Below are 16,305 nucleotides of genomic sequence, written 5' to 3'. Positions count from 1 at the left end.
TCCGTATAAGACATTCACACCTGTGTAACACATACGTATAGGACATTCACACCTGATATCACATACTTGGCACTTATGTTACACTAATTAACTCTTCACAATAACCATCTTATCATCTAACTATCAACCATCTTCACCGATGCTGATAAACTGATAAACATATAATATCATTGCTTTTGACACATAAAAATCAATTCAGGAAATACTTTCACCAACACAGGTTGTTTAAGGTGCCTCACTACACCTTGAAATAGTTTCTCAAATCAGCAGACAATTACTTGATTATGATAGAAAGCATGATGGATAAAAAGTATATATATCAAATAGGCGAAAATATGTGCAACTTTAGATAAAAAATAGTATTTTCAAAAATATCATACAGTTAACATAAACAAAAGCCCCAAGTGGATTCGAACTCATGACCGCGGTTCACAAGCCTGATACTTTAACACCTTAGCTATGACGATATACATCTGAATCGATTGATACAAACAGTTTAACAAAACATTTAAATCGCCATCGTGACGTAGTGTCTTAAAAAGTATAAGTCTCGGTGTAGTGAAGTACCTTAAGGCAATACATGATTGAATGATTTAAAACATTCCAGCAATCAGTTTGTATATATACCAGTAATTCTATATAAAAATAATACGGCATTGTCATTATACTAATAAAATCTAAAGCAAAGACATATAAAAGGTTACATTAAGTATGCTCTAATTAAATTTTCTGTACAAAAAGATGAATAAACTTAAAATAAAAAAAATAATATTCTACAAAATAATTTTGTATATAATCCTTAACATATCTTAATGGAAAAAAATACAAAAACATGTGTAAAACTTGATCAGCAATAAAACTGTTTAAGAATAAAACGATAAAACATTTGAGCACTCTCAAGATGCAAACTTTTCATGGAATATCAAATATATATTGCGAGGAACATCAACTTTTACATATTCATATTTGAGCATAAATACATGTTTAAGTATTCATGATGATATTTCAGTTAAGAAATTTCATTTCCATTTTCGCATTATCAAAAAACATGGAAGAGAGTATCAGAGTTTTTTTTATTTCAACTTCGCAAGTCGTACAGACTAGCAAATGAAAACCTCAAAAAATATGTTAAGTAGACGTCCTTTTTTCATAAAACTTGATATAAATTCAGAACATTTTATTGTTTGCTAAGATGTGAGCTAAACTTCATTAAATTCAATGATGTACCCTAGAATACACCACAGAAAAGCACACAGGGTTGTATAGCCGATACTTAAATTGATGGAAATTGACTCCATTTTGTGAAAATTCTAACATCTGATGATGTTAGTACATTTGAGATGTTTTCCATAGCTTTACCAAAAGTGACCCGTGAAGTTGCCATTGTCAAGTTTTCTAAATGCCTTTCTTTTCATGTTTTTTACAACTGCATGTCTGTTTCAGAGTCACTCCCTTTCTCACGAACCGGCTGGTAAGATAAACCCTCCACCCCCAATTTCTCTGACTTCTCTCCTCATATATAGTCCTTTCAATTTCTCACCAGTGGCAACCTCCTTCTTCTTAAAGCACCGCTTCTTTATTTTATATGTAGTAATGGTAATCACCAAGGGGATAGGAGTAAAAATGGAACACACAATGGGAGCCAGCATTCCAATGTCGGAATCCGGAGTCGGAAGTGACAACTGGAGCATGACAATGGATATACCGGTGTTCTGGATACCAGTCTCTATGGCAATTGTCAGGACTCTCTGTCTGTCATGTTTTCTTATGAAGGCTACAAGAGCACCAAAAGCAAACCCACAATAAGGAATTAAAGCCCCAGCTAGTCAGAGGGGTCAGGAGTTCAAACACGTACAGATTGGCGTAAACACCGATAGTGAAGACCAGGATGATGAATAGCACAGTGATTGGGCGCACCAACTTCTCTATAAACCGGACCCGCTTAGGTTTCTTGATTTGTATCAGGATCCCGATGCCCACAGGAATGATCAGGCCGTCTAGAGATGTGATGATGTTTACAAATGGAATAGAAAACTCTATGTCTTTTTAGATCATATTAATACCACCACTGTAGATCCATGCTTGAATCAGAGCTACAACAAAGCACCCATGTATATTAAATAGTTGTGAATGTGTACACTGCAAAGGTTAATTAATTATAGCTACAGGTCTAACACAAGAGGACTCCCAACAAACCTTAATAAATGCCCCCCTTTAAATAGTAGCATCTTTATAACATACATACATAGTGATGCTAAGTTAATAATAAATGGATACATCGCCGTCCAATAGATAACAGTAGATGTTGCTGGCAGCTCCTCCTGGAGAGGAACCCATGGCAAAGAAACCGAGCCACAGCGCTGCATCCAGGCCCAGAAAGTATCCAACTCCCATGGATATCTACAATAGAGGAAGGCATCCAATATAAGCAAGTCAATATGTAAACAGTGGATGATTCAATGTATTCAATATAAGCAAGTCAATATGTAAACAGTGGATGATTCAATGTATCCAATATAAACAAGTCAATATGTAAACAGTGGATGATTCAATGCATCCGATATAAGCAAGTCGATATGTAAACAGTGGAAGGGGTATTTAACATGATCGAAAATTTGATCAACAGAGAACATTTAATTATACATGTCATGTTATATGAGCAACAGAAGGTGTATTGAATGTGAACAATTGATTACATAGTCAACAGAAATGATTTGAATGTATATGAACAAGTAACAAGAACAGTGGAATGCCATGGTTCATGTTCAATAAATATCAAAACTGTTACTAGCTGATAGGTTACAGTTACAATGGAATGCCACGGTTCATGTTCAATAAATATCAAAACTGTTACTAGCTGATAAGTTACAATTACAATAGAATGCCATGGTTCATGTTCAATATATATCAAAACTGTTACTAGCTGATAGGTTACAGTTACAATGGAATGCCACGGTTCATGTTCAATCAATATCAAAACTGTTCCTAGCTGATAAGTTACCATGGTTACAGTTACAAGCACTTCTATAACTTAAAAAACAAACACCTCTCATCAATAACATTACATAGTGTACAAACACCTCTCATCAATAACATTACATAGTGTACAAACACCTCTCATCAATAACATTACATAGTGTACAAACACCTCTCATCAATAACATTACATAGTGTACAAACACCTCTCATCAATAACATTACATAGTCGATAGTGTACAAACACCTCACATCAATAACATTACATAGTGTACAAACACCTCACATCAATAACATTACATAGTGTACAAACACCTCTCATCAATAACATTACATAGTGTACAAACACCTCTCATCAATAACATTACATAGTGTACAAACACCTCACATCAATAACATTACATAGTGTACAAACACCTCTCATCAATAACATTACATAGTGTACAAACACCTCTCATCAATAACATTACATAGTGTACAAACACCTCTCATCAATAACATTACATAGTGTACAAACACCTCTCATCATTAACATTACATAGTGTACATGCTGTGATGTTTGGATTTCTTGTTTGTCTTTCTGCCTACTTATTGTATCATGGAATTAAACAGAGAGAGAGAGAGAGAGAGAGAGAGAGAGAGAGAGAGAGAGAGAGAGAGAGAGAGAGAGAGAGAGACAACACACAGAGAGACATGCATGAATGATTGCGCCTTTTTGATTTGATAATTTTATCTTGAGCATCGTGGATTAAGTCAGCTAAGAAATTATCACATATCCCTTTAATCCCTTGTAATTATAGGTATAGAACTACAGGTATTTATTAATCAGGGAGAAGTGGAATTTAGTAAATAGTTGATCAAATAACTGACATGCACGTGCACAGATCAAGGAGGTGGGACGCCCTAAACAACTCAAACTAACTTCACAGTTAAATCACCAAACTAGTCTTGGACCCCCCCCCCCTTCCTTGAGAAAACAAATTATCCCTCGGATCCCCTCCCCCTCAAATAAAATTTCTGGATCCGCACATTAATGGATCAACATAAAATGTTTAATGTTGACAAAACCTACTAGTTCTTAAGTTTTTGTGATTACACCTAATTTGTCAGGACTGAGGTGCCTTTGATCCTATTTAGGATCATCCTAACAATTTCAGGGCTACTGAGTGAACTCGTGGCCACAAACTTGTGGCTGTGGCCACGAGTGGACTCAAGACCCGACATTGTGAGGATGACTTGGATATTATACCTAAAATAGGCTATCAAATAATCTATTTGGGTGATTGCATGGTTCCAACCTGTATATTTACCTTACATATGTGTGGTATACAAGTAAGTAACATGATGTGTAAGTGTGTGTTATGTGTGTGTGTGTGTGTGTGTGTGTGTGTGTGTGTGTGTGTGTGTGTGTGTCTGTGTGTGTGTGTGTGTGTGTGTGTCTCATTAAATACTGTATATTCATTATTTTACGCGAGTATCTATTCCTTGGTCAAACCGTTTTGCATCAAATCAAAATAATTTCAAATCTTGAACGGCATATTTTTTGTTATAGTTTCAGTTCGTCTACATCTGTTCGAAAAAAATTAGAGCGGGATTTTAAAATCTACGAGGGCTACATCTCGCGATTTTCTGCGGATATTAATTCTTAGCAATTAATAAGGAATCTGCAGTATCATTTTGAGAGAAAAAGTCCACAGATATGTACAATTCATATATCTACTAGTATATTATTCAATAATAGGTATATAACTTCTATTAAAAAAACCATAATTATGCTTCTTTACTTAAGTACAGTTACCTACAGCTAGATAATGCAAAACATCACAAAAAGCAATATCCAAGGTTAAAGTGCACATCTGAAAAATCAATAATTTAAAATTTACAGAGATTGACAAGAGTTTGAAATTCCTGCCCTAAGTTGTTATGGAAGATTGCTATTGTTTAAGGGCGTCAAAGAAAGAGAATGTATGAAGTCATTCATTGGTATTATTTGCATATAATAATATCTATTAATCATATTATCTGTTTTAACCTTTAAAAAATGTGAATCATGCACCACAAAAACACACCTTTTATGCAGTCACTAATACTTTGTTAAGACCCGACTGAATTTTCTATTGGTGTGATAGCTTTATTTCAATGAAGAACATGTTACATTAAATTGCATAAGCAAATAAGCGATTCAAACTTCTTATCTCTCAGTAGAGAAATTTTTGATAACACGGACCGGAATGTCCAAGATTGTATTCATCTCCCTTAGTTTTGTAAGTCATCGACCGAAACAAATGTTGTTTAAGAGTAAATTTCTATGAAATATATATGTCATATATCTTCATTATTCACGTGTATAGGAAATTCAGAGAAAGTGCATTATACTTTGTAATCAGCAGTAGGTCCTCACTTTGGTCAACATTCTATTTAACGTATCTTTGTTACATTAAAATTTTAAAATTTATCAATTTAAACCTATCTGTTATAGTTATGTTTAAATTGGTAAATTTTAAACTTTTAACTAACACCTTCACGCTTCAAAAGAAATTGAGGGAAACTACACGTGCGTCGCAGACGGCGAGAACAGAGAAGTGTTTCCATGCATTATATAGTATTGAACTAAAACCAAAAGTCATATGAGATCTAATGTATGGAGTCAATATAACGATTGAGGTATGCCATTTTTTGTTTTAGATAAATTTACATTTCCCAAGTATTATTCCATCTATTTCTTATGGAAACTTATAGTTAATTCATAGCTCTATAGAAACAGCCACACTGAAATCTACCCATTTATCGATTGGTCGAAATCTACAGCGGCTGAAACTGACAAGAAAATGACAGGACTGATATCGACACACCCTGTTTATCGATTGGTCAAAACCTATAGCGACCTAGGAAAAATCACGGACTGCACGAAATAATCATGACGATGTCAGACTCAAAGTCTCACAGGAGATGAGTTGGCTGTTTCTTTTAGTTAACTTACTTACGTACATCAAAAGTAATATAGTGAATTTTACTTACTTTTCCAAGTCAATTTATCGATTAGCTTTAAGAAAGATGTAAATATAAACAATAAAATGCTTTCTTTGATGATTCATTCGGATTATGAGGGTAGTGATCATTGCAGAACAAAATTTACATAACCCGCTAACGAGTGTTATGTATTTTTTCTGCAATGTCACTACCTTCATATCGATCCCGAATGAATTACCAAAAAAAGCATTTATTGTTTAAATAAATCTATGCGAATGTTACCAATGCAATATTGATATAATTTTTCAAAGAAAAAAACCAACAACTAGCGATAGAAGGATCTATGGTGACCTGTTCTACAATAGACAATGATGTCATTCAATGCTCGGTTATATCGAAGTGCTAGGGACCAGTGGATTTACATTAATGTTTTCGTTATTCCTAATAGCCATATAACGAATTCGTAATAATTAATATAATAGTTCCCACGTGTTTTTTTCCCATGATATTGCTGTTCATGCCATTTGAGACTTAAAAAATATACATTCTTTTGAAACCAATAATGATGGGATTGTAGATTGAAGAGTTTATGTGCAAATACTTTGTTTAATCTATAACATAACTTGGTATTGCTACATTTTAAAACTCTAAATACAATGTATTGCATTAAAAATCAAATTTCGTTATTTTTCACCTCTACAAGGCTCAAAATCAGTTCGCTATATCCGTAAATTCGTATAACCAAAATCGTTTCAACCATAAAACATAGGACTCCACAAGACTTTGTGTATCCAAGATTTTGCTATACCCATGATTGCATTGTAAATGAGTTTTACTTTACAAATCAGAGATCACACATAACACATCAGGTGACATAAAACATACTGCATTGAGCTATAAAAACATTATGCAGTTTCACCTACTTTGTTTATGTCTAACAGAACATAGTTAACTGTAGATTCCTAATTATAGCGAGTACTTAATTCCGCGATTCATCGATTTTCCATCAAATCGCGAGAACATAAAATCGCAAAAACCGAAATTTTATCATATTTCATGTAGTTAACATGTGTCCGAAAATTAACAGTGAGATTTTAGAATTCACGAGACGGGCTTCTTGCGATTTCGCGGATATTAATTTCTTTTGATTAGGAATAAAAGCATCCTGAATTATGTAAAAACTAAACAATTCTGTAAATTATGAAAAAATATTAATTACATGCATTGCAACCAATGTAAACAAAACCACAAATAGGAAGTATTGAAACCGGGATGTCATAACATAATACAAGTAAGCACTTTTGTACTACTTATGATACACGTAGGAGCTAATAAAGAGGTTTAGCTGATCAACCTGTACGCGTACTTGTACGTGAATGTTACAAGTTAGAACTACGCATACCAATTCAAATAACTTTTCTAGATTATAACGTTATAACGTGTATTTGTAAATGTTTTAAGGGTACGGTATAATTTTAAATTGTATCCTTTTAATCTGAGTTGTATTTAAACCTCTACTTACACAATTCATTATAGTGGAAATGTTTCTTTTATCAGTACATGCATTGAATATATTGACTTTATATGATGTATTTCAGCCTACTAATGCACTGTATATTAAACTATAATTACGGAAGTTGAAATTGTTTCTTTGACCTTTAGATATCAGTCAATCTTAAACCTTTTACATACAAATTATGAGCACTCACACAGATGGTGGCATTATGACATTCATTTATAATGACATCAGAATATACAATTCAAGAATCACACTCTTTTGATTACAATATTGTGTGTGTGTGTGTGTGTGTGTGTGTGTGTGTGTGTGTGTGTGTGTGTGTGTGTGTGTGTGTGTGTGTGTGTGTGTGTGTCTAATCTAAATGTGATTTGTATGTATTTGTCATCCAATGTCATTCCTGAAAATGAAATACAATGTATAGTTTTTACATGCAACACTAAAATCCAACTGATTGTAATATATAATTGTTTGAAAAATTGATCTATATTAAAGGGCACCTGCAGCTAGCACTTTCAAAAGAGCCAACGAATTATCTATTTAATTACATGTATTAATTCCAAATTTTCAAATGCTATATGAATAATTAGCTTAATCTGAATTAGCTTCATTGGTATAAATAAGACCACATAAGACTTATGTTGTCGCTACAGAACAGAACGACTGTTAACATGAAAGGTGTAGTGTGTATACTTGTACTAAGCATTTCCTCCGTTTGCCATGCAAACTCTCTCAGTGATATCCAAATCGAGGTAAGGTGTGACGATTAAAATACATGTAATATTGTAATTAATGTCATTTTAAACCATTTACAATTTTCAGTTATTTTTACTGTTGAAATATTTGTTTAAAAATACAGACTGTATTCAACTTTTGTTTGATCCGATCGTTTGTTCATCAAACAAGAACATGCTTTTTTATGATTCATGCAGAGTATAAAGGTAGCGACACTGCAAAAAAAAAAAATAACCTGCGTTAGTGGGTTATGTAGAAACGAATTATGCAGCGATCGCTACTTTCTTAATCTGCATAAATCATCAAAGTAAGCATTTTATTGTTTATATTTTCTTTTAACAATTTAATAAATTGGTTATAAAAAGTAAGTAAAATTCTTATTGTTAATGTACCTCTGTGCGTTAGCTAAAAATATAGCATAGTTTTTATGTGACGATAACTAATTCAGGTTGGGTTTGATATATATCCTGGTATAGGTTTCGATAGGCACCATCTATTTAAATGGATGTACAAATTTATAATTGGAATGACTAACACTTATATACACAGGTGTAAAAGAGGAAATTGCGGTGTGAGTGGTAATAAACAAATATTTCGATTACCTAAGTTTGCAATTCTAAGATGATTTTAATTTGGATAGAAATGGCATGAGTCTCAGAGTTCATTGCTGTCCGCTGAAAAAGAGGCGTCCGGTGAAAAATTGTTGATGCGGGTGGAACTTTCAGTAGCCCGAAACACAGATGTCATTTGGGTTGTTGACCGAACAATAATTGGAAGTAAGTTTTCTTAAAAAATTCTGAATAAGTTATCCCAAAAAAATTCGATGGGTAGAATCAAAAAGGAAAGATACAAATAAACAATTTAGGGTTAATATGGTATATATTTCTTTGTTAAGCCTTTTAGTCTTCAAACAATGAAAAAATATAGCATTGCATTTGATTCTGTTTTAGCAAACGAGAAAGAATTTAATACCTCAAGCCAAAAGCTGAAAACCAGTATTCTGTACATCATAGAGGTGTCCACTGAAGTGGAAAGCCTTAAGCTGATATCATTCAGCCAGGAAAATGTAGACACCTGGTATCACCTAGATTTAAAAGCAGACGATTCCAAAAGGTACTTCAATATAGGTACTTGCCATTCGTTGATTGCTAACATCAACAGCACTGCCGCTGCTGCCTCCTTTCGCTGTTCACCGGAATTGGATTCTAGAAATTCCTGGTATCAAGAAATGGCACTTATTACAAAATCTTCTCGAAATGAAGGAACAAGTTGGGTCAATATATCGGACAATAATTTCACCCCAGACATAAATGTGTCGCTTGAGCGAGATAAAACTGCTAAAGGAACAGTAAATTTTTCCAAACGATTTTTAATGATTCAAAATTCTTTTTTGTTTTTGGATTCTTTTCTCACTATTGACCTGAACAGTATAGTCAAAACTATCCAATATAGGAACACAAGAGACATAAGTTTAATAAAAAAAGATGGAGAGTTTGTAGTAGAAAGAGTTCCACACTCTCTCAAACCTGTGGACGGTGAAATCACAACAATTCAATGTGAAACGTTTGGGAGGAACCCTCCTCCTATTAGAGTGGAGAGAAATGGGATGGCAATATTAGATGCACATGATGTGTTCATCTTAAGCATCAACACCAACCTAAGGACAAGTTCCTCTGTAACATTCCTTCACAATACTAAAGAAATGGAGGGAAATTACACCTGCGTTTTGGGGGACGAGGGCAAAGACATGGTTCCACTGTATGTCTTCGAGTTAAAACCCAGAGTGCCACGTGATTTAATGCAGAAGTCAATATTACAGAATGGTACGTTTTATTCTATAAAATCGATTTTCAACTTTTACATTTATTGGTAATGTAGTGAATGCAAATATCGCATGCTATGCAGTGTGCAGTCTGAATAGAATCCCTTTTAAAAATACCTTTTCGAAAAAATAACCTGTTTGTAATGCAAATCTGTTTCCTGTCATGTACATCGTTTTGAGAACACCTGTTATAACCATTTTTACTTTGTTTCATTTTACCATTCCAATGTGTACGGTGAAAAATGACGATAACATATTATCAACCATCTTCAAAAACCATAAAGTGATTTGTTATACCATAAAAGACTTCAATACAGGAAAAATAGGCCTGAATCTTTGTAAATATCAGAAATACTTCTTTCTATATGCAGAGAAAACTAATTGTGGTAGAAGGAACAAAGGGCAAGACTGTAGCCTTTTCAATTCCAGAAATTAACGACGTTGTTTTTGACACGGTTACTCGGAAATCATCAGATAAATGGACAGAACAACTGGAGATTTGGATCCCAGTACCATCAAAAGAACAGGAATCATTCAATGCGGGGTTCACAAATCGTACAGCAACCGATAGAAATGGCGAAATTTCATTTCAAGCTTGTTTTAAAGCCAAAAACCAAAATTGCTATTGTCAATTTTTGTCTTCAGTGTTTTGATTTGATTAAAGATTCAAGTGCAAACTAATAAAGGTGCTGCAAAAATGCATGATTATTCTGTAAATGCAAGAGTCACTTTAAAAACTGACACGAATTCTTAGATACGCATTATTTTCATTCATCTTTGCCTACTCAATAATTGGTTTTAAGTTTGGTGCAGAAATTTCAGTAAACACACATAAGAAAAATTAAAAAATATAGAATATTTAATTTAATTTTGATATTTTTTTCAACTTTAGTTGAGATAGGCACCCAGATAGCAAGCTTACGTTGGCCCAACGTTGGCTTATGGTTGTAAGGTTGGCTACATATCGCTGTTGGTAGAACGACGTTGGACCAACATTGGACCAACCTTGTATTTATCACTGTTGGTGCATTGGCATCGTTCCAATATTGGATCAACGTAGTTCATCCAACGTTGGGAAATAAACATTGTACCAACGTTGGGCCAATATCAAATTGATCTCGGTGGGCGCGAATACACTGCACCGATGTCGGGCCGATGGACTAAAATGTGTGAAATGTGTAAAATATAACGGTTACTATAAATGTAAATGTATTCAAATTAATTTCAGACTTAGAATTTTAGTTACTTTTTTAAAAATGTACATGACTATATTATGTGTGTCCATCATGAAGCATTTTACTTGTCTACACTTTGAATGAAATGCAGCATCAATGCATAGTAACTTTTCTGCACTTGTGAATGAAACATTACCGCCAAAAGAACTGTGATGTCATTTTTGACAAATCCATCAGAGTAACTTGATCTTATGCTATCATCATGGCTGCCTGCAGGAATAATGTAAGTATGCAGATGTTCTTTTACAGATTTTTATTATATATGGGTGATTATTATACAATAATGTTCTCAATACTTTTAAATGAAAATTTGAAAGCAAATTAAAGGCAATTTTTTTGTACAGACATCCTCTTGCTGATGTTCAAACTCGGTGACATGACATGGCTGTCTCCTATATTATTTGTGAAGATGAATAGAACAATGCAGTTTATCGGCTCAAGTTAAGGAACATCTAAGGTAACTGAATTTAATATTATGATAATATTCAATATTTAGGGTAGGAATTAAAGGCACAATTTTTATCAATGATGTGAGATGATCAGAATATGTCATGGCAAAATGATATAATTATCCTCAATGCAGCTTTATTAAATACTTCTCTCGTATGTTTGTATGATAAATCATCGGCATGATATGCTGATAATATTAGATCAGAAGCTGTGGGTCTTGCGCGGATCTAAAGATGGTCGGATATATCCAGACAGCCCCCCCCCCCCCCCCCGCGCCCCTGGCCTCCTCCCCGGAAAATTCAAATTAACTTATTCACAGTAAAAAAGCAGTAATATTGAAAAAAAATTCTGATACACATATTAAAACTGTGCACAGTAAAATAGACCCCCTTCCCGCAAACAAATTTATTTGTTTTAAATCGTTATATATTAAGGATATTTCTGCTTTATTATTTTTATAATGTAAATGCAATTCTATTTATATCAATTTATTTTTTTCCATTTTATATGATTATTTTTTAAATTTACAGCAGCATTTTGCGGAAACGGGCTTTTGAAGTTATCAACGAGGTCAGAACTAGAGAACTAAACTGGAACTGAACTAAACATAGTGACCAAACGCATTTACTGTGATTCGTTATTCATCTGATTGGGAAAGGGGATGAAAATAGGAGTAAAGAAAACAAATGAAGAAGATAACGACTATAAAAAACCATTTGAAAATTTGAATATTGATTATATCTCTGTGAGAAAACAATAAAGATTAGACTTACTGTTAATCTTTGTGAGATTGTTTTATAAGGACAAAGTTTGGGGAATATTGGTTGGATTAAATCGTTGCCCCAACATTGGGCCAACATTAAAACTGTCAATCTACTGACAATGGGCCAACGTCACGCCAGCGTGTTGGTGCAATGCTGCGCCGATGAACACCATTACATTGGGCCGATGTTATTATCCAATATCGGGCCCACATAAATGATAACATCGGGCCAACGCTGGGCCAATATAAGCTTGCTATCTGGGCAAGACTATAAAATGACAATTTAATTCAAAACCTCCTAAATTCTATTTTAAATTAACGAGGCCGGGTCTAATTTGTTCTGCCCTAGATTTTTGGATGAAACTTTTTACATGAATTTCTACTGATATAATTATTATTTTAAGATTAAAAAATAAGACATTTACCACACCGTTTGTTTAGGGGGTCATCTCAAAGTTTGTTAATCTTTAACATAGGACCCTATGGGATTTTGCTTGAAATGTATCAATTTTTCATATTTTTTACATTTTTTCAAAACTTCTGCCCTAGGGATTTCTTTTTCTGTTCTACTTATTAAAGTTATTGCTAAAAGGCATCAAATGGTCAAATAAAAAAAACCTTTTACCTCCTGGTTTGTTCCAGGGGTCTTATCAAAGTTGATTTTTGTATGCCCTATTTCCCAGATTCGTCACATAATCGCTATTTTTTATTTGACAAAGGCGGAAAATGTGATCTATACAGTATTATTAAAACATTCAGACATATTTAAGTAATAAAAAAATATATAACATCATATATTAAGGGTCATTAATATAAAATACAAGGTTACTGTCTTGAAATATATGAATTAAGCTATATTTAGGCGGGTTAAGAAAACGTGACAGAGGGCTAGGCTTGCTGAACCCTCTTCTCGTTTTCGACCCGAGCCCAAATATAGCTTATACTTCGAGACATTAATGTTTATTCCACAATATAACATTATTTTAACGCATCAAACGAGATATTTTCAACAATTTTCGCTGAATATCTGCAGTTGAAACTATCACGCCATGGCGTCAACCAAGCAAAAAGATGACGTCACAATACAAATGAAACGCTGCGCGAAAGCGTGCGTACTCGTTCTGTACTCGGCCTCGTTAATAAAAAGACAGATAGATTACCGTATATACGATAATTTTTGCGATTATCTTAATTTCTTATCTGACGCAGATTAAAAATGCTTAACATTTCCCCAATTTTCGCAAAAGCGAACAAATCCGGATTCACTGTAATTCAAGTTATTGATGTATGTAAGTGGACTCCCGATGGCTATTATTTAATCAACTTAAATTATCACCCTCAGTTTATCGATCAATTTACAAATTTCGAAATGCCTATAGTATACAGTATTTTGTTATGTATCATTCCGGCAACAAAACTTGAGAGTGTGGGAGCATTTCATAATGAAAGAGAAGATGACCCTTAGCTCATTTTCATATGGTGGTTGGTTCGACGTTCTCTCTAAGTGTTTTCCAAACCGAAATAATACAACATGATGAAAACAACTAATAGAAATCACGATCTTTCTGCTTACCTTTAAGTAAATTGTTTGCAAATTGTGCTAGTACTATTGCCAATACGGAATATTCATACAAGAGGTAATATTACTGTTTATTATTTCATAACCGGTTTGTTATTAAAAAAAGTAATTCAGTTGAAAAGAACATTTTTTTTATATTATTTTTTTTTTTACATAAAATCCACAGAGAGCTTTTTAGTTATTTAGATTAACTACAAAATATAAAATGAGATGAATTATAAACTGACTTCAATTTTTCTATGAAATGCGATGAAAAGAAAAGTGTTCCAAATCAAAAGTCAAAAGGAAAAATATAAAACAGGAGCAGAGCAAACACGAACCTCTAAAAAATTGGAGGTAGGATCAGGTGCCATGGAGTTGTGAACATCCTCTGCTGACCAGTCATATTTACCGTGTGCTCCAGATAATGCTCAAAGGTCCATTTTTGCTCTGCTCTTGTTTTATATTTTTATTTTGGACTTTTGATTTGGAACACTTTTCTTTATCAACAAATTTTACAGTTAGCTGTAAGTAAAGTTGGATGCGTTTTAAGTTTTCCTGAAGCACACGCCACTTTGAAATCACTCAACAAACTTTTATTACACAGCAGTTTACATGACCACCGTCATTTGGTTGGAGAACCCTTCTGCTTCCCTTCAGATACAATCTCATGCCCAGTTGTATCGTATTTTTTTGTTAGCCAATGATTAAAATTAAATTAACTTTGTAACAGATTAAATTACTGTTCTCCCACCGTTGGTATAACGTTAAACTTTTAATAAATATGAAAGATCACCGTGTAGCTGACATTCTGAAAGAGCTAATTATCTCCATCATACGACATTAAGGAATAGCATTTTCCAAATTCAAAATTTTTTTTTGATAATATTTTTTGCAAATATGAATTAATACTATACAACGCTGCAGTTAGGGACATTTTTAGAATAAACATGAATATAACAGGCAATATGTATCTGGGTTTTTTTTTTTATTTGAAATAGAAAAATCTACACTATCTCCCATGGTCAATTAAAGTAGTTTAGATTTTGTGACCGCCCCCTTGAAGCACCCTGCAATTAACATTACGGCAGAGTCAATTATCTTTTTCATTACATCTATCAAGTAAAGTTGAAATTTCGAAATGCTTACTAGATAATCATGGGTTAAGTACAAGAGGGAGGAATAGGCCTCTATATAGAATTTAGATTTACGGCCCTAAAGGCTATGTGGATTATACGTTTACTCAGTACAGAATTTAATATTAAACAGTTTTTGTAAGTCTGCAAAAATTGACATCAAATATCTAATAAATACACATGAGCCGGTTGCCTCTGACTATGGTCTTATTAATAACTTTCCAAAGTTCTACAAGCAAGCTTTTGTATTTTGAAATTTATGCAGAGATGATATTCAAAACAAAATACCTGCTATTTCAAACGAATCTTTTTTATTACAACCTATTTGATCAAATAAAAATTTTGATTTCAAAGGAAAGACAATATGCTTTGAAATTGGATTAAAAGCGAAATTCTATATGTGAAGGATGTCTTAAAAGAGAGTAGCACTTTAAAAAGCTCGACTGATTTATTTGATAAATTGCGCAAAAGAACTAACAGGCTATGTGAATATAGATTGATAAGACAAAAGTTTACCAAATTTCAACTCAAATATGATTTTGCAAAAATATCATATATACAAACAAAACAAATACCAATAACTTCTCATCAACACAACACCAAGACTTTTAATTCAAGATTGAAAAAAAGTAAATTTCAAGCATTATGTACACAATTTAAATAAGAAAAAGAATGTTAAGTTGTAAAGCATAAATGTATGGCGATCAACATACATACAGAATGCTAAAAATACTAAAAACAAAGCCTTATCGCAGTTTAATTAAAAGCTACTAAACAATGTGTAATGTGATAATCTTTTAGTGAGCAAATGGAATAAAAATACCACTACTAAATGCAAACATAGTCACGAAATTGAAAATTCGAAACATCTTATTTTTGAATGTTTTAATGTAGAACAAATTTGGAAAGGGGCCAGCGAGTGCTAAATTTTTGGATATTAAATGGAAAAATATTGTTGTTTGGTTTAATCTGATAAAAACAAAGGTTACTAAATTATAAAATTTCTAGATGATACTCCACTCAAGCGGGGTAATTATCATTTTTCACTTTATTATAATATAATGCTTAATATGTTGAACCATATTTTTGTTCACTTTTTGTATATACTTTGTCCGAATTTTTCCTATTTTATTTTTTAAAATTG

General features: G+C 33.1%; 1 protein-coding gene and 1 pseudogene across 1 annotated transcript; one reads left to right on the top strand and one right to left on the bottom strand.

The window, feature by feature from the left end:
• Positions 1 to 832: 832 nt before the first annotated feature.
• LOC128190755 (ileal sodium/bile acid cotransporter-like) lies at positions 833 to 2,394 on the bottom strand (annotated as a pseudogene).
• Positions 2,395 to 8,114: 5,720 nt separating this feature from the next.
• LOC128189437 (uncharacterized) lies at positions 8,115 to 10,756 on the top strand. Its single transcript, XM_052861047.1, has 4 exons — positions 8,115 to 8,214; positions 8,838 to 8,973; positions 9,148 to 10,020; positions 10,391 to 10,756. The coding sequence occupies exons 1-4, from the start codon at positions 8,134 to 8,136 to the stop codon at positions 10,453 to 10,455; spliced, it is 1,155 nt and encodes a 384-aa protein (XP_052717007.1). The 5' UTR covers positions 8,115 to 8,133; the 3' UTR covers positions 10,456 to 10,756.
• The last annotated feature ends 5,549 nt before the right edge of the window (positions 10,757 to 16,305 follow it).

This window comes from Crassostrea angulata, chromosome 6 (assembly GCF_025612915.1).
Source record: "Crassostrea angulata isolate pt1a10 chromosome 6, ASM2561291v2, whole genome shotgun sequence".
NCBI classification, from domain to species: domain Eukaryota; kingdom Metazoa; phylum Mollusca; class Bivalvia; order Ostreida; family Ostreidae; genus Magallana; species Magallana angulata.
Note: the sequence above shows the minus strand (reverse complement) of the source record. Positions and strands in the feature narration are given on the sequence as shown.